Raw genomic sequence first — 19,343 nt, forward strand, 5'->3', positions numbered from 1 at the left:
TGCCGGAATCACCTAACGAAGTTCCTGTAAGTCGACAAAAATAGTATTCAGACAATTATACTCGAATCCGGTTTCAATACTTTGTACGCGGTTTTTATGTATATACTCAAAATCCGGTTTCTATTAGTTGTACCCATTTTTTATGTATAGGCAACTACGGTTTCTTTACCTTGTACCCGGTTTATGATGTTTATATATTTTGACCTCCAAGTTTCGGACGCCCATGTGAATGAAAAAACTTCTTCGGTACGAAGGTGTGATCGGATACGTTATGAACAGTGACACAAATCACAGTTGCAACAAATCTTCTCTTCTCCTCTTCGAAAATATCTTATCCTCACCAAAAATATCTTCTCCTCTTCTCTTCACTTCTCTTCTCTAAAAATATCTTACAACTCTTCTCTCACCAATTTGGAAAAATATAACCGATTTTGTACACTTGTTTACTTTCTCAATAGGTTCAAAAATAAAACTGATAAATGGTCATAACTGCCGGTTGCAGGTTACTTGTATTATTCAATCACGTGTGGTCTCGAAGACAAAATCAGAAAGAAATGCGTTAAATGACAAGGTTCTCAAATTATTAAAAAGTTTGCATAGATCTGCAATTACCACGCCGAATTTTGATATTGAGCTAAATAAGCCTTTATTCTATACTTTTTTTGGTAATACTTACTAATACATTTCTTACCAAGAGTAACCATTTAATATTCTGGAGTAAATAAAATATCTATATATATAACGGAGCCGATAACTGTGGCCACGGGTTACTCTGTGGGTAGGTACACTGACGGTCAAAGGTGACGGCTCTTGTGCTGGCTTGGACACCCTAGCCTCGAGATGTCCCAGAGGCTGAATATGTGGCCTACCGGTGTTCACTGGAAGAGGATCTCCGATTCCTCTGCTTTTCACATGCGATCCATTCTCCTTCTCTGTAGCCATCTAGTTTCTTTTTGATTTACTGTTGCTTGCCTGTAACCTAGTGATTTTTGTTTTCCGGTGTACCAGAATTTTGTACACTGTCGATGGTCTTTCCAGGGTTGATAAATTAATATATCTAATTATTATTTAAAAAAACGCAGGACCGTAGTCATTCGATTGGTATATTCCAGTGACAAGTTGGTAACACATACATCGATATAGATAATCGCCATATACAGCTGCATAATTACTAGTATATAGAAACAGCAATCCTTATATAAAGTCAAAAATGCTGCATGAAATTAGCAAAATATTCCGGCTGAAAAAGGAAGTGATGGGTTTTGTCACAAAACTTTTGTGTATGTAAAAGACTCTTATCCCACACATTACCTTTCCTTGGTCCCAAAATTGTATTGTATATATCCACTTGAGATTTCTTATCCTGTTAGAAGTTCTTGGAACTATTTCCCCCCTAAAATATATCTCCCAATTTGAATGGAGAAAATACTAATAACTAGTGTTTAACAATTTTTTTTTAACAATCCACGCATACTTTTTTTTAATAATGAATCAGTGATACTTATACAAAACTAAAAGTTTTAATAGATTTTTTGATTTTTAAAATATTAAATCACTTTTTGGTTAAATTTTTTTTATTAATCTAGAAATATCGGGATCTACATAGGGGTCCTAACTAATTCCTAAAAAGAGATGCAACCCACAAATATATCTTGTATCCGGGTAAGCAAATAAGCCTTATCAAAGATCCATATTAGTGTAGGTGTTCATGAACAATGTAATTTAGTTTTGCATAGTAGATGAATCGAACCTGATGCGTATTGGCGTTGCAAGTTTGTCTCCTTAATTATCATTTGAGCACAAGGTCCTCAACAAAAAAAAGTCCTAGTCATTTTCTTTATTAATTTAACTAGGCACAATAGTTCAATATATATGAGTTTTGAACCCATATATACCTAACTGAGTTTTCAAGTAATTCCATATGTTTTACAGAAAGTTGGATAACTTTTTCCAATATAAACGTCTACAATGACTAGAAGCACATGATTCAAACTAGAGCAAATTAAGAAAAAAATATCACCACTATAATTCAACCACCAATATTAAATTAAATTCGTTTTTATTTTCTTTTTTGTTGCAAATTATCAAGAATTGTCGAATTTTCTCCCAAACATCAAAAGTATTCGAGTTTCTTATTTAATTTTAAATGTGTTCTAAATTTTCATCTACATATATATGCCTATTTTACGGGCAGCTGTATGAATTCATAAGGTACCCAGTTGATCACTAGCTTTCAACTATCTAATCAATATATTAGTAATAATTTAGTTATCATTATTATAAGAAAAATAAAATAAAAGTAGTGGTCTTGACTCTTCACAACAACAAAGACTATGCTTACAATTTTTCTTAGCCTAACATGCCACCGATGAATGCACCTAATCCTATAAACACCGGCCATTGCATGTCGCCTCCTAATTATGATCCGTCTTATGTCTACGAATCATTATTTTCATGATAAACTTATATATTAAACAACTAATCAAAGGTTTTTAGTAGTCGTCACAACCATTAGTCGTCACAACCATTAACAATATGTATATACTTATTACATGCTGTCGTGAACATTTTTGTGTATAGTTCTATCCATTTTCGGTTCTCATTGAAAGCGTCGATTTGATGACGTGGATCTAAAGTGCGTGAAAGTAAAACCTTTGCTTGTTGATAGAACTGAATGTTCACACTAACATAAACAAAACAAAAACGTGAATTGGTGGCCTAAGTGCCACTCAACACTACTCTAATGAACCTTTGCCTAATTCAGTGCTTAACCCTTCACGGGTTTCACTTTCCTTTATATTTTCTACTTTTTGCTTTGAATAAAATAAAACAATTTGGAATTAGTACGTTAATCATAATAATACATCTCTGTTATTTATGCAACTAAGAATTATGATACAAGATCTAACAATTAGATTAATCGAAGCAATATATAATATAAATATGCTTGTTCTTTGAAAATATGTACTAGAAGAAGCTGTCTAATTTAATACAAATAAAAATAAACGTCATGAAGGGTTGACTTCTGGTACATAGATCTATGTGAAGATAATAGTTGGAAACTTGGAAGATATGGACTAAAAGTAGATACAACAAAACATAAACTAGAAAAAAAGAGATTTTTATTATTTTGCCATCACCATGAATAAAAGTTTAGTTGATTTCATTTTTGAAGGAATTTGGCACAGAAATGCAGAAGTGTCAGGTCCTATGTACTGCAGAGTGAACCGTCAAAATGTTATTTGGTTGTTTTGGAAATATTATAATAATGAAAAGTGGATCAATATGTGCATAAAATTTCGTGGAGTAAACCAAAAAGATTAACAACCACCAACCTTATAACCTCTCCCTTTGTATATATAAATAAGCAGCCCCACCATCGTCTTCCACACTGCCTCTCTTCTCTCTCTCTTGTTGGTTCACTCCACATAATAAACACCAAGAAAAACGAATTTCTTCTATTTCTTGAATTAGGTTTGTTTTTTTGATTGAGTTATTGAGTTCCTGAATCAGGCTGTCTTCTCTTGTTTACTATATTTGGTGTTAATAATCATGATGAGTCAAGATCATGTTGGTAGTGACCAGACGCAAATCATAAAGGGTAAGCGTACGAAGCGACAGAGATCATTGTCGTCGACCTTTTTGGTGGCGGCCGCAGCGGCTACCACCAACACCTCTTCGAGCTCATCAGCCGGGGATGGCGGCGGAGGGAGAGCAGTTTCCGATGAATACAACTCGGCGGTTTCGTCTCCAGTGACCACAACTGATTGTACCGAAGAAGAGGAAGACATGGCGATTTGTCTCATCATGCTTGCGCGCGGAGCGGCTCTTTCGCCAGATCTCAAGAATTCGAGAAAAGCTGATAAAACTTTTTCTCCGGCAGAGAATTCGAGTTTCTTTGTCTACGAGTGTAAAACATGTAGCCGGACGTTCTCGTCGTTCCAAGCTCTCGGTGGACACAGGGCGAGCCACAAGAAACCTAGAGTGTCGATAGAAGAAAAGACTAAACTACCCCTGATGCAGGCCAAGTCTAGTGGGTCAGAGGAAGGGCAAAAAAATAATTTCAAAGTGTTTGGTTCATCCCTAGCTTTGCTGTCAAGTAACATCATCATCAGCAAGGCAAACAAAGTACACGAGTGTTCGATCTGCGGTTCAGAGTTCACTTCGGGACAAGCCCTCGGCGGCCACATGAGGCGGCACAGGACAGCCACCACTGCGGTAATACCGGTCGCTACCACGGAAGTTAGCAGAAACAGTACAGAAGAGGAGACTGAGAATTTGAGCTCTTACATTGAGCAAAGGAAATATTTACCGCTGGATCTTAATCTACCGGCACCAGAAGATGATCTAAGAGAGTCCAAGTTTCAAGGGATTGTGTTCTCAACCACACCAGCGTTAATAGACTGTCATTACTAGTTGTTTGTAGTTGAATGTTTAGTTACATGATAATATATTTGTGAATTCTTCTTCTATTACTATATTGTTGAACTGGAATTATTTCCAAAAATTGAATCAAAGTATCAGTTGATTTTTTTTAATAAGAGGAAAATGAAATGTACAAGTTATAATGAAAAAGAAGGAATAATAGTAGGAGTTAAGTAAAGGGTTGTGTGATAGTTAGATGATCTACTTGTTGAAGTAAGAATAGTTTGAGTAAGCAAGTGGTTTGTGTTCATGGTTGCCTTTCATTCACGAAAAGAAAGTGACTTCCAAGGCATCTTTTCTTTCCCTCTTTTTAAGGTATATGTTATTATTCTTTTAAACAAAAATACAAATTATGAGTTTTTTGTAACATGTGAACCAAGCATTGTATTGCTTGTAGACGCCTCTTTCCCCCCACGATTACGCAGCCAACGCTATATTGTGTTCTACTACTTCAAACAAAATATGTTATGGCATAAAAATTTATAGAAAATCTAGAGAAATAGAGGCATATATAAAACATTATAAAATACATATAAAGAACTTTGAATGTTTTATTTGAAAATAATATTTAATAAATCTTATTTTCATTTGATATTTGAGTTTTAGGTACCCGAGTATAAAAGAAGCACTTTAAAACATACCAACTTTTTTTTTTTTTTTTGTAAATAGTGATGTCTCTTATGACATTATGTATAAGAAGCCCAACGCTATATTCCATCTTTCCCATTTCATAATTTTATGGTATAAATATATTCATACGCTAAATAGCATTTGAAATCATATTCTTATGTTAGTCACCTAATATACAAAAGTATTATTCACCTAATATAATCTGACAAAGTACAAAATAATCCTCATTTTCGAGATTCCAAAATTAGTTTGAGATTTTTCTCAAAAAAGAAAAAAGTTTGAAAATCAAGTTATGATTAACTCAGTCACAATATTTAAAAGGGTAATTATTTAGTAATGAATAAAAATAATAATGTCTCATTTTGAATTTGTGCTATGATGAACAATACTATTTTTCCAGCTCCTTTTCATAACAAGCAATTTGTAAATAAGCATACATATATAATCCATTTATATAAGTTGGTTAAATAATCAGGAAAATGTTATATATACACACAATGAATTTAAGAAACAGAAAGGTAGTGTGGACTGTGGACACGAGATGGACGTGGTGACCGGCTTAGGTCGTGTATTAGGTTCCCGGCCCTTTGGTTTTGGGTTGTTGGTCATCACATTTACAATTTATCATATATGAATCATTTTAGTCAATTATAACGGACTAACAATTATTATAACATAACAGAAAGTAGAAAAGAAAAGAAAAACTAATAATTAGAAGTAAAAAAGAAAATAAACAGTGACAGCAGAAACAGTCACAAGATTCACTCACCGCTTCACTCCTTGCTTCCAATGCTCCTCTAATAAATCTATTATTGCAGTTGCATTTACGATTCAACGTTATTATTGGAATAGAATGTATTAACATATTCTTGTTCTCGCACGATGTTATTTTGTCGATTAAACTATCTTTCTACAAATTTATTTTACAGATTAGTGAAAAACTTGTAGAGCTCCAAGCCTACAATGTATAGAATAAAATCTGAATGTAGTTTCCTTCGCTTTCATTCTCAAAATCAGCAAGTGAAAGTCATATGTACATAACTCTATAAGCAATAAAAAGATGACCAATATACTAAGCCAAAAGAGACTAGAACAGTAAGTTTTTTTTTTTACAGTAGACTGATATATTTGTTTTACCGATCCAGGAGTCCTATACATCAATAGTTCTTAAAGTGTACGAGTCAAGAACTTTTGTTAACCACGTTTGGTAAAACATATACTAAACAAGGGTAATAAAATTGAAACATATACCAAACATGTATTAGAGTTATGTATTGTTAGAAATAGACTACATCCATCGACAAGCCCGCAACAAGGCCCAAAAATGTAATTGAACTCGGTATAGTTAAGAAGAGAGGCGGTCGAGACGATTCAAGTCGGTAGGCCTGGACATTTTAATCTGGACCCGAAGACCCGAACCGAAACCGATCCAAAAATACCCGACCCGGATCCGGACCGAAAATTTACAAATACTTTTTGGGTCTAAATTGTTTTTACCCGAATGGATCCGAAACCGAAAGGAACCGACCCGAATAGACCCGGACCCGAAAAGAACCGACCCGAATAGACCCGACCCGATAAGAACCGATTTGTACCCGACTTAAAAACATGTATATCTAAAACTATAATGTTTTTGTGTTCTATTTTATATATATTATTTTATAATTTAGTTGAAATATCTTTTGTTAACAACATTTGTTATTATTTTATAATATTGTTTAAGTAATATAAAGCTTTAAAATGTAAAATTTAGAGTTTAAAAATGTTTTATTTTAATTATTAATAGTTTCATTTAGGTTATTTTGTAAAATTTTATATATATATGACAAATGTCAATTAATTTAATGGAATTGGGTATGTCATGTCTTTTTCAGATCCTAAATACCCGAACCCGACCCGTACCCGATATGGACCCGAAAAATTATGGATATTTTATGGATATTTTAATTATAGACCCGAACCGACTCGGACCCGAGAAGAACCGACCCGAACCCGAACCGAAAATTTCTAAGTACCTATTGGGTTTAAATATTTAGGACCCGAAAGACCCGGACCCGAAAGGAACCGGCCCGAACCCGACCCGAAGATCCGAACGCCCAGGCCTACAAGTCGGCTTAAGAGAAAAAGAAAGAAATCGGCGAGTTCAGCTATAAATGGGTGGAACTCGCAAAGAGAAGACATTCACAAAAGCATAAAGGCCGGCATGAGAATGAAGGTTTTCGTGGTTGCACCTTCTTCTTGAAGAATTCATAATTCTCTTACCATTTCATTATCATTTTCTTTCATTATCTTTTTCCTTGTAATTGATATTTGATCTCTAAAAAAAAATCTTTCATATATATTTTTTTTTGTCAACAAATCTTTCATATAATCCACTATAAAGTTAATTGGCTTAATAAACACAAAAGAAGAAGAAAATAATAAAATAACTATATAATAAAGTGGCTGGTCAAGTGACAATTTTGCTAAAAGTGGATCATTTACTCCTTTTCCATGGGTGACAGTGCAACAACATGATGTGTACATAACAATTGATTTATTGTTACATTATAACGAAAAATATAACAAATATTTTCTTATTTTTCTATTCTATAGGTCTCTAATAGAATATAACATGAAAATTGTAATAGTAATTTCTTTTTTTGATTATTTTTAGTCACTATCAGTGGAAAAAAAATGTATATATGAAAACAGTAAAAGAAGAAAAATGAAACCACCACAAAAAAAAAAAATAAAAAATAAATAAATGGATGAGAAAAAACAGGTAGTGGGATAAGGTGGGAAGACGATGGGTGACCATAGTGAGGGAGTAGAAGACGGCGACGAAAGAGAAGGAGGAAGGGAAGGAAAGAGAGAAGGAGGAGAAAGATGATGAGAAGAAGAAAGAAGAGGATGGAGAAGGAAAGTAAAAAAAAGAAAAAAAAAAGGGGAGGAAAAAAGGATGAAGAAGAAGAAAAATTGTTGAGAATGAGAAAGGGTAAGAAGAGAAAAAGAAGAATGAAAATGAGAATTTTACCAAAAAAAAAAAAGAATGAAAATGAGAATGTGTTTGATTCTAATTTATATTATGTAGTGTAAAATGTATTGTATATATTTTGATGTTCACTTCCTCTTTACAATGTGGTTGACATATGATATGTAAGAGATAACACTTGTTGTCGTCGAAAATGATATAATTAACAAGACCTCATATACTAAAGCGCTATCTAAACACAAACACCTTTTCATTGTCATATTCACATCCTCTTGAAGCACTCTATTCTATGTTCTGAAAATATAATAGTATATACTGTTCATCTTCTCCAGTTTTGAATTCCGTCTTCACTGTTGCTTGTTGAATCATCAAATCTCTAACCACTAGCATGCTCGCGTGATTCACCTCAAGCTCTAGATCCATTAATGCTGACATCAGCCTTACCGTTGGGCGTTGGACTTGCTTGATTATCCTCTAATCTTTGTATCCCAACCAATAATCTTCACTGCGATCTTTATCTCCACTGGTCTGATCACCATTATCGAGAATGATAATGATAGCTTTCTACCAGTGCTCACTTTTATTATGGTATTCCGGCAACCTCTGTATTTCTAAAGAGTATTTTGATATGCTATTTTTGCCTGTTTTTTCAGATTTTTTTTCTTTCTATCAGTCTGAATAGGATTAAAAAGTTATAAAATTTCTTACAAATGATACAAGGGATAGCTAGATCCGAACCACCATTTAAATTGCATGGGCTGAAACCTAAGATCAAACTGGCCAAATTAATGGAGTCCACAAAAAACATAGTTATATTGATAAACTTACCTTTTTAAATTACCTAAAAGTATTGTATTCTTTTTTTAATGAAAAGTATTGTATTTTTAGTGGGTTTATGAACAATTACGTAAACAACATTTCACTATAATAAATTGATCTAATATCCATTACTGGAACATAAAAAATGGAAAACCAGAAAATCAGTGTAAACTTTTTGAAAACAAATTTGTAATATATTCGGAAATGGAATCAAAGCAGCAAAATTGGAAAAGCTGCCAAGTCAGGAAAATTAACAATTACGTAAAATATAGATTTCGCTATAATAGTGATAATTCCATTAACAGAAACGTAAAAAATGAAAAACCAGAAACCAGAATAAGCTCTTAGAATTTTTTTTTGTAAAATATTCAAAAATGGAAATAATAAAAATGGAAGAAATAAAATTGACAAATCAGGAAAAGTAACTGATTCGAGAAAAAGTTCATAATGTATAAATATGTGCATGAATGATCAAAGTTGCATTGTGTCTCAAAACCAAAAGTATTATTCAGTCACCATGTCTTTTGCAACCAGAATGATGAGCATGACCCTCTCTCTTCAAATCCTTACAGCTTTTCTCTTTATTACCGCCACAGCATCATCACCACCCCCCAGCGGCTTCACCATGGACCTAATCCAACGTCGCACTAATTCACCTTCTTCTCAACGCTCTAATACTGATGATCAACTCCGATCATCTCCTTACGCCGACGTCGTCTTTGATAACTACGAGTATCTTATGAAACTCCAAATCGGTACACCTCCTGTCGAGATCGAAGCAATCGTAGACACAGGAAGCGATGTCATATGGACACAATGCTTGCCTTGTCTTAACTGCTTCAACCAAAGCAATCCAATATTCGACCCTTCGAAGTCCTCGACCTACAAAGAGAAACAATGCAATACCCCTAATGACCCCTCTTGTGATTATGAGTTGACATACGCAGACCAAAGCTACTCCAAAGGAAGTTACGCATCCGAGACTGTCACCATCAAATCCACTTCTGGCCAATCCTATGTAATGCCTGAAACAGTTATTGGATGTTCACACAACAGCTCGGGGTTTCGAACAACCGGTTCTGGCATTGTTGGTCTAAGTTGGGATCGTTCATCACTCATCTCTCAGATGGGCAAAAACATGCACGGTGCCTTTTCTTACTGCTTATCCCCTGGGGGAGCTAGTAAGATCAACTTTGGAAGTAATGCTATTGTGTCAGGGAATGGGACTGTATCAACACCTATGTTTCTGAAACCCGGTTTCGGTTTCTATCACCTAAACCTAGACGCGGTCAGCGTTGGGGAAACTCGCGTTGAAACACTGGGGACACCGTTTCACGCAGTAGACGGTAACATGATCATAGACTCTGGATCAACTGCATGCTCCTTGCCCACGAGTTACTGTAGCCTAGTGTGGGAGGCAGTGGAAAAGTTTGTTACAGCGGAACGAGTAACTTACGCGGACGGCTTGCTTTGCTACAAAACGAACACCATGGATGTCTTTCCAGTGATCACAATGCATTTCTCTGGAGGTGCAGATCTTGTTTTGGATAAACACAATACATATATTTCTAATGGACATGCCATTTGTCTGCTTATTCTGTGTAAAGAAGAAGCTCTTTTTGGTAATACAGCGCAGAACAACTTCTTGGTTGGTTATGATCATTCTTCACGACTGATTTCTTTTAAACCCACCGATTGTGAAGTTGCACAAGACATACCAAGAGACTCAATTTCTGCAGCATTGGTTTTACAGTTTAACATTAAGTTTGTTTTATTTATATTTGTCCTTTCATTAATTAGACTATAGAGAATGGATTTGTTTTATTTATTTACGTCCCTTCATTAATAAAACGATGGACAATGGATTTGTTTTAAACATCAATATGCGAATGAATTGTTGAGTCGCACTCTTAAACGAATAATAATTGACTGCTTCATCATGACATGTATATCTCAAAGAACTCCATCACTTTTTCTCACCTTCTCCACTGATGATACGTAAGAAGATACTCAGCAGTGTAATATTGTTTTTTTTTTTGAGAAATCAGTGTAATATTGTTTCTTGATTATTCTTTGGTGTCCCATCTCCTTACGTTATTTTCACAACTTTCGACCCTATTTTACTCAAACTTAAAATGATTATTCTCCAAGAAAATATGTTCTACAAGAATTTTGATGAATACCGACATATTACTTTGGTAGATATGGTAAAATAATATGAAGCAAATAAAGATGTTATGGATTAGTCAAGTTTTTTTTAATTACTTTTTATATATATTTCCCTAACCTCAATACAGATCATTACGCATGAAGAAAAACAGAGGCAGAAAAAGATACAGTCACAGTGAGAAGGCAAGCCATAGATGAAACAATAAGATAACGATTAGGAAAGATGAGTAAGGTTGGAAATATTTGAACCATGTGATCAGATGTGATTCTGAGCTTGGAAAATGAGCTGTCCTCTTGAAAAATCCCCATGTCTCTGCGATCTCTTCCAAAATAGTTTAGCACGTACAACAAGTTAAAATTTCTTTGACCAAAATCTATGTCGGTTTTCTCACAAAATTATGCAATCTAGAGTTCCCCTCTCACAGATTTATGCAATCTAGATTTTAAATGGATTATACCTATAAAGACATAGGAAGTACCCACTCAAACATAATGTAGTAAACATAAACAATGTGACCGTACGGAGCATCTTAGTATCCAATGTAAACATAGAAAATGCCTGCTCCTGAGCTGAGAGCATGACCAACATGTAAAATCTTGGGAAGGAGTTTCTAGTTGTTCAATATTATTACAATGTGATAATGAATGCATTTCATGAGACTTCTTAGATAATTTATTTCCAGCTCGATTCCTTTCTCTCTCTCTCTGTTTGTAAAGTCTTCATCATGCATTCGTGATTTCGCCTCTCGTGGGGGCTAGCAATGTGATCTGCAGTGGAACATGCACTGAGATTAGGATTCACCAAGATTATCTTCAATTCAGATTCGAAACAACTTGTAGGAGCAATCAACGGCTCACTCACTTTCTCTGATCTTCATGAGATTTGTTCTGATATCCATCTTTTGTGGAAAAACTTTGATTCGGTTCTGTTTAGCTTCTGCCATTATGGTTCTGTTTCTTTTGAGGATGGCTTGGCTAAATAGTCTTTAAACTATTTTGTATGAGAAGCCCATTAAGAAATGAAGTTGTTGTTGCACAAAAAAAAACCTAAAAGTTTTGTATTTTTTTTATAAGGGTTTATGAACAATTAGCAGGGCCGGCTCAATGTTGGAGGTTGTACGGTAAATTTTTTTTTTTTACTTTCTAAAATTTGTATACAGATAATGTTTAAAATATTTTAAAATTTAATCAGTAATATTTTATTTATTTTGTAGTAAAAATAAAATTATACATATCAAATAATTTTGAATCCTTTTTAATTTTATTTATTATATTTATAATTTATATATATGTAAAATATAGATTTATAAAAAAATTGGACCCTTAATTATTATTATACGGAAGGATACGGGCTTGGACCTGGGGCGATCGCATCGCTTGTCCCCCAATGAGCTGGCCTGACAATTACGTAAAAAACATTTCACTATAATAAAGTGATAATATCCATTACTGGAACGTCAAAAAATGGAAAACCAGAAAATCAATGTAAACTTTTAAGAAAAATTGTAATATATTCGGAAATGGAATCAAATCAGCAAAATTGGAAAAGTTGTCAAGTCAAGACAGTTAACAATTACGTAAAATATACATTTAGCTAGAATAGTGATAATTCCATAAATAGAACGTAAAAAAACTAGAAAACCATAGTAAACTCTTAGAAACAAAATTGTTAAAATATTCAAAAATGGAAATAACAAAATTGGGAAAATGACAAATAAGGAGAATTAACAATTACGGCTAAAGTCCACATACTGTATAAATATGTGCATGGACGATCAAGAAGTTGCATTGTCTCTCAAAACCTAAAAACTATTACTCGATCACCATGTCTTTCGCAACCAGAATGATGACCATTATACTCTCTCTTCAAATCATTACAGCTTTTCTCTTTATTACCGCCACAGCCTCATCACCTCCCAGCGGCTTCACCGTGGACCTAATCCACCGTCGCACTAATTCATCTTCTTCTCAACGCTCTAATGTTGATGGTCAACTCCGATCATCTCCTTACGCCGACGTCTTCTTTGAAACGTCCGAGTATCTTATGAAACTCAAAATCGGTACTCCTCCTGTCGAGATTGACGCAGTCTTAGACACAGGAAGCGAGATCATATGGACACAATGTCTGCCTTGTCTTAACTGCTACAACCAACGCAATATAATATTCGACCCTTCGAAATCCTCGACCTACAAAGCGAGAACATGCAATACCGGTAACCCTTCTTGTAACTATAATTTGGTCTACGGAGACCAAAGCTACACCATAGGAAGCTTAGCAACCGAGACCGTCACCATCCAATCCACTTCTGGCCACTCCTATGTAATGCCTAAAACCGTTATTGGATGTTCGCACAACAGCTCAGGGTTTGTAACAACCGCTTCGGGCATTGTTGGTCTAAGTTGGATGTCTTTATCTCTCATCTCTCAGATGGGTAAAGACATGCTCGGTGCCTTTTCTTACTGCTTTTCGCCTGAGGGAACTAGTAAGATCAGCTTTGGAAGTAATGCTATTGTGTCGGGAGATGGGACTGTATCAACACCTATGTTTACGAAGACGGAGAAACCTGGTTTCTATTACCTAAACCTAGACGCCGTCAGCGTTGGGGAGGCTCGCGTTGAAACATTGGGGACTCCGTTTCACGCCGTAGACGGGAACATGTTGATAGACTCTGGAACCACCTTCACCTACTTGCCCGCTAGCTACTGCAGCCTGGTGAGGGAGTCGGTGGAAAAGGTTGTGACTGCGGAACTATTTACTACCTCGGACGGCACGCATTGCTACAAAACGAAGACGATGGATATCTTCCCAGTGATCACATTGCATTTCTCTGGGGGTGCAGATCTTGTTTTGGATAGAAACAATACTTATATGGCTTACGGAGAAGCCATTTGTCTGATGATTATGTGTAGTCCAATGACACCAGTTGCTGAAGCGGCCGTTTTTGGTAACAGAGCACAGAACAACTTCTTGGTTGGTTATGATCGTTCGTCACTACAGTTTTCGTTTAAACCCACCGATTGTGGAGTTACAGAAGACAAAAAACCAAGAGACTCAACTTCTGCAGCATCGTTTTCACAGTTTAACATTAAGTTTGTTTTATTTATAGTTGTCCTTTCACTAATAAGACTATAGAGAATGGGTTTGTTTTATTTTTATATGTCCTTTCATTAATAATACTCTAGATAATGGATTTGTTTTATTTATATTATGTCGTTTCTAATAATACCATAGAGAATGGATTTGTTTTATTTAGTTTGTCCTTTCATTAATAAGACCAGAGAGAATGGATTTGTTTTAACCAGCATCAATATGCAAATGAGTAGTTGAGTCGCACTCATAAACGAATAACATATGACCTTTTAGACATCTCCGCCATAAGTTTTCTCGCCTTTTCCATTGATGATGTAGGAAAATACTCCATCTGAACCGATACACACATCCTTAAGCTTACATCCAACAACTCTAAATCTAGACCACAAGATACAAGGCAATCCTCTAAATGCATAATTATTGTTCAAGAGTTCCTCATCTATGTTAAACATTATAAATAGCATGACGAATCATCACCAAATGCAAATTAATAACCCCATATAATACCCTTTCGATGACTGATTACAATACTAAGATTGAGATAATAAGAGGCAGGATTCCAGTATACAACAAGTTCATCTTCTAAATTCTAATGCATCGACACTGTTCAATGTTTGACTCTTTTAAGATTAGCATTTTAAATAGCATCACCAAAACAGCCCCAAGCAGTATCATCATAGATATGCAGCATCAGCATTGTTATTAAGGAACACTGGAAACATATATTTTCGAGATACTATACTTGGTGATGATTACATGCCTCCAACCTATATTGATTGATCATCATCGCTAAGATAAACAGTAATTTTAGCTTCATACCTCCAAACTATACCTCCAACATTCACAGAATGAGTCGAGACGGAGCAACTGAATGTGCGATTTTTCCTTGGCCAGCAAAAGTAGATGTTAAAGTAAATTGTGAATTTATCGAATCTGATCATTAATGTTTATCATCTTTCTGTGAGTCAAATGTAGGTTTAGATAGTAAGATTATTTGATAAAAGGATAGATATCATGAAAGTGGACTGATCTCGATCTGTTGTTAGAGTTTGATACTTATTTGTTAAGTTCCTTGAATAGTTGTTTGGTTCTTGATAGTAAACCTCATGGATCATCGCCCTAGTTAGCTTCATTTTAATCTGATGATGTAACAGTTAGTAATAGTTTTTTTTTTTGGGTCAACTCAGTTAGTAGTAGTTAAGACAATGCCCACAAGTTAAGAGACATGGGCAAGCGAGGCGGCTTTGTATTTTTTTTCCCCTTCTTTCTCTAAGAACATTGGAATATTTCTCGAGCTATTTACACTGAAACACACAATTCTTATCCTCAATAACACAAAGACACACATAATACTGGTTGCACACTTTGTATCATGGAAAACGCCTACTATATCCTTAACTAGACACCAAACTAATTCACATCTCTTACAACTTATCCTGTTTTCCCTTATTATTTTCGAAACCAATGTCCCCTAAAACCAAAAAAATTCCCCCATTTTTTTCATATCTCTTCCAACTCGATTATCTTGTCCCCTCCACTTTCGATCTCTGGCAAAGCTTCGTCCCCTCCACTTGCAATTTCCGGCAAAGCTTCGTCCCCTCCACTTTTGATCTCTAGAAAACAACCATATCATTGTGATTCCTCCTGCATCCTGACCTCCGAACCTCACCTTTTAAACCTTAGTTGTAAAAATCTATGTCGCTCTCTTCCCTCACCATGACCGTATGTAAAAGATATTCAATCATCCAAGTTTTTCGTTGTGCAATTAATTTATGTAATTGTATTTCTCACAACCGATTTTCCAGGTAAGACTATTCTAAATCCAATCTCATCTCTCTGTTATCAGAAGTCTCACCTACTGATAAGGATTATTTCTAATCTAAGTAAAATAAATGTAGTATTTAAGAGTCAATCTAATTCTAAGCGATTTCAATCCAAAGAAAATGCAGATTAATGCATAATCTAAGTGCAATCAGTGTGATGAAGTGATTTAATTTAACTAACAAGACTCTAAGGAAATAAATTAACAAACTTTCAAGGAATAGGATAAAGGAAGACTCATGGGTTTAAGAATTTGACTTCAGATGAATGACAAGGTATCAATCGACATATTTTTTTAAATCTAGACAATGAGACTAAACAATTTCTTTGTCAAGATAAATGTTCATTTACTCTCATTAATCAAACATCAAATGTCTTTGGTTTGTGTCATGCAAATAATCATTAAGAGTGAGTCTATTAACTATCTAAGTTCTTCTAACATCAAATGTTTTTGGTTAAGCTAGCAAAGAGAAAAGTTGAGTTCGCTCAGACATTTCATCGAACACCTTTCGAGTAATGAAATGTCTAGAGTTCTAATCTAAAGAGGCCAACTCTATACTAGCATTAAGATCAGTCAACAAGCAAGTAAATAGATTAATCTAACTCTAAACAATCTAGATCTTCATTTAATCATCTTAATCACCATAATTCATGAATCCAAAGATGACTACTCACTCATTATCATGATAGACATTAAATCATTGGTTGATTTAAGACTAAACATAATTAATGATCAAAGTAATCAAGCAAGCACAAAAGGATATAGATCAAGATTAAATCTTCATCTCCAAAGTGGTTTTTGATTTGATAGATAACAAGATAATATTCTAAGATTGAGTTTACAATGTATTTATAGTTGCTTAAAACACAAGGACAAAATGGTAAAATGCTCTGCTACGGATGATGGCCGCGACCATCTCTAGCCTGCGAAGTGAGCCCGCAAAATCAAGTACCTCGTTCGCGACCCACACATCCCGCGGTAGCACCTTATGAAATGGCCTGGTCGGATTCGTCGTAACACGGTCACGGCCTGCCTTCACCCGCGAACGCCACCCGTGATCTACCTCTTCACTTCGCGGCCTCCACTTCCTGCGATTCACCCTGGTTGAATCTCGACATCTTGACGTAGAGAAATTGCATGCATGCTCTGATTGCGGCTGTGAACCGCGATCACCGAGTACCATCGCAGCCTCTTGTTGTCTGCGAAAGGAGCCTGCTACGGCACCATCACAGCCACCGTGCCTCCTCCACGATTCTCCACCGTGTCTTATGAAGCTAGCATCCTCCGTCATTGTCGTGGTCAAGCTCGAGCTCGTGCTCACCGTCGTCTCTTCCTCCTGTAGAGAATCTTAAAACAAGAAAGATTCAAGCTTTATAAAGCCTTATTGATACAAAATGAAATAGCTTGTTAAAGCTTTATTTAGTGCAAGAAATTAAAGAGAAAAAAAAAACTTTAGACTTGTCTTCAAGAACACAAAGATTCTATTAATATAATAAGAGTTTTGAATGAAGCTGCTACAATGGCAGCCAAGGTTACAACCAAAAAACATCTAAAGACATATTTATATCAGTCTAGAAATCCTAACACGTGAACTATTGAGACTTCTTAATGGATCATAAGTGGGCCTTCAGTGTGGGTTTCAATACCTCCACCACCACAAACTCTCACTTGTCTAAGCTCTCCACCGTAGCTCACAGCCGCATAAGCTTTAAGCCTCGTCCCAATCACATGGCTGAGCCTTATTGAAACCCTAGAGTCACTGTAGCTCTACCGGTGACAAGGACCTCGCGACAAGCCGACACCGTCGGGATCGAAGCAAAAAGGAACGACAATGGTGATCTTTAGCGTATTTGCAAATTTGGTCCTTTCACTTCTGGTTTTTTTTTTCAATTGGCCCCAAACTTTCTGATTTGCAAATTTAACATTGAATTTCACCATTAACTTCCAATTGTGCATTTTAGACCCTGTCAAATGCAATTATGTATGCAAATACAATTTAACACCTAAATGCAACCTAGAATGATCATAAAATAAGCATAAATATGAATTTAAAACTCATCAAAATCAAGAGTATCACCGAGAACGAGCCTCACGACCTGAACCTCCCCTCTAGGTTCTTTGCGACATACCATTTCCCCAACAACAAGCTCAACATCTATTGCAAATTAGACTTGTTAACATTTCTCAACCACACGCTCAAACACACTATGGTGTTGTAGACCCTTTGACAGTCTTGCTTCAGGAAAGCTCTTCGAACTTCCTCTCGACACAGCTGCCATCTCATATAACCTGATATACTCTCTCCTAACCAGAAAACTGATAACATAAATTAAGTGTGTTATGTGGGAAGTCTTTAGACAAAATGCCAACCCATCCACATATGTGTATGATTTTGTGGACAGTCTCCAAACCCATCCATATTATCCCATCTGCTAAGATATATAAATTTAAAAGAAATGCCAACCCATCTAATATACAGAATCCAAAATATCAAACGCTACTACTTCTCAACTACTACACTCCATCCTATGAAACAACTATAAAACCTATTGAAATAATCAACCTAAATCATATCTATTACCACATTTAAAAACATTCTAAGTGTGTAAAGTTTACCATCAACAAACTTCTAAGAGACTACCAATCATACATCCATTTAAACCCATCCACAACCTACCATCATCTCATCTTTCGGAAAGCGCTACCCCATCTACACAAAATCATCCACCAGGAACCATCCACCATCTCCTAACACAACCACAAATCTTTTACCACTCTCCTCCATAAATACTTATCTACCCCATAACCATCAAAATCCTTGCATTCTACTCAAACCCTTTCAGTTAGCTATTGAGTACCCTCCCGGCTAACCATCTAAATCGTAAACCATGTGATAAAAAATTACAAATAATGTATGATCGATTTAACCACACAACCAGTGAAAATTACATCCACCTAAGAATCAACACATTCACATCCGCACTATTGCATCCAAGCATTTGGATCCCCATTTCGCATCTACACATTCACATCATAGACTAAATTCACATCACAAATTTTCTGTGTGTTTCATAGCTCCATGAAAACATAAGCGAAACCACTTATCTTTTACAAGATCCTCATTACCAACAACCAAAAGAACAAAAAACAAACACATACTTAACATCATCACTCCAAAAAAAACTATACATCCTCATAAAACTTAAACACCTTATTTTCCAGCCGTTAGATTAGGCTCCTTAAACCATATATCAGTAAGTTAGGTTAATTCTAACTTTATATATTGAGGCTCACAAAACTACATTAACGTTTATTTCATCGTGCAAGGCACACAAACTACAGTAGAAACTCTATAAATTAATACTCGATAAATTAATAAATACTATAAGTCAACAAATTCTTTTGGTCTCAAG

The 19,343-nt window shown here is 35.3% G+C and overlaps 3 protein-coding genes across 3 annotated transcripts; all 3 read left to right on the forward strand.

The window, feature by feature from the left end:
* Positions 1-3,298: 3,298 nt before the first annotated feature.
* On the forward strand, positions 3,299-4,538 carry LOC106449949 (zinc finger protein ZAT5-like). The gene has a single exon (XM_013891609.3). It carries the CDS (start codon positions 3,553-3,555, stop codon positions 4,414-4,416), a length of 864 nt encoding a protein of 287 aa, XP_013747063.2. The 5' UTR covers positions 3,299-3,552; the 3' UTR covers positions 4,417-4,538.
* Positions 4,539-7,548: 3,010 nt separating this feature from the next.
* Positions 7,549-11,487, forward strand: LOC111215257 (aspartic proteinase CDR1-like). The gene has a single exon (XM_048777802.1). It carries the CDS (start codon positions 9,306-9,308, stop codon positions 10,653-10,655), a length of 1,350 nt encoding a protein of 449 aa, XP_048633759.1. The 5' UTR covers positions 7,549-9,305; the 3' UTR covers positions 10,656-11,487.
* A 1,236-nt stretch (positions 11,488-12,723) lies between these two features.
* LOC106448635 (aspartic proteinase CDR1-like) lies at positions 12,724-18,559 on the forward strand. Its single transcript, XM_048777803.1, has 2 exons — positions 12,724-15,913; positions 16,786-18,559. The coding sequence occupies exon 1, from the start codon at positions 12,843-12,845 to the stop codon at positions 14,148-14,150; it is 1,308 nt and encodes a 435-aa protein (XP_048633760.1). The 5' UTR covers positions 12,724-12,842; the 3' UTR covers positions 14,151-15,913; positions 16,786-18,559.
* Positions 18,560-19,343: the final 784 nt, after the last annotated feature.

The sequence above is a fragment of the Brassica napus genome, chromosome A4, assembly GCF_020379485.1.
Source record: "Brassica napus cultivar Da-Ae chromosome A4, Da-Ae, whole genome shotgun sequence".
In the NCBI taxonomy this organism is placed as follows: Eukaryota; Viridiplantae; Streptophyta; class Magnoliopsida; order Brassicales; family Brassicaceae; genus Brassica; species Brassica napus.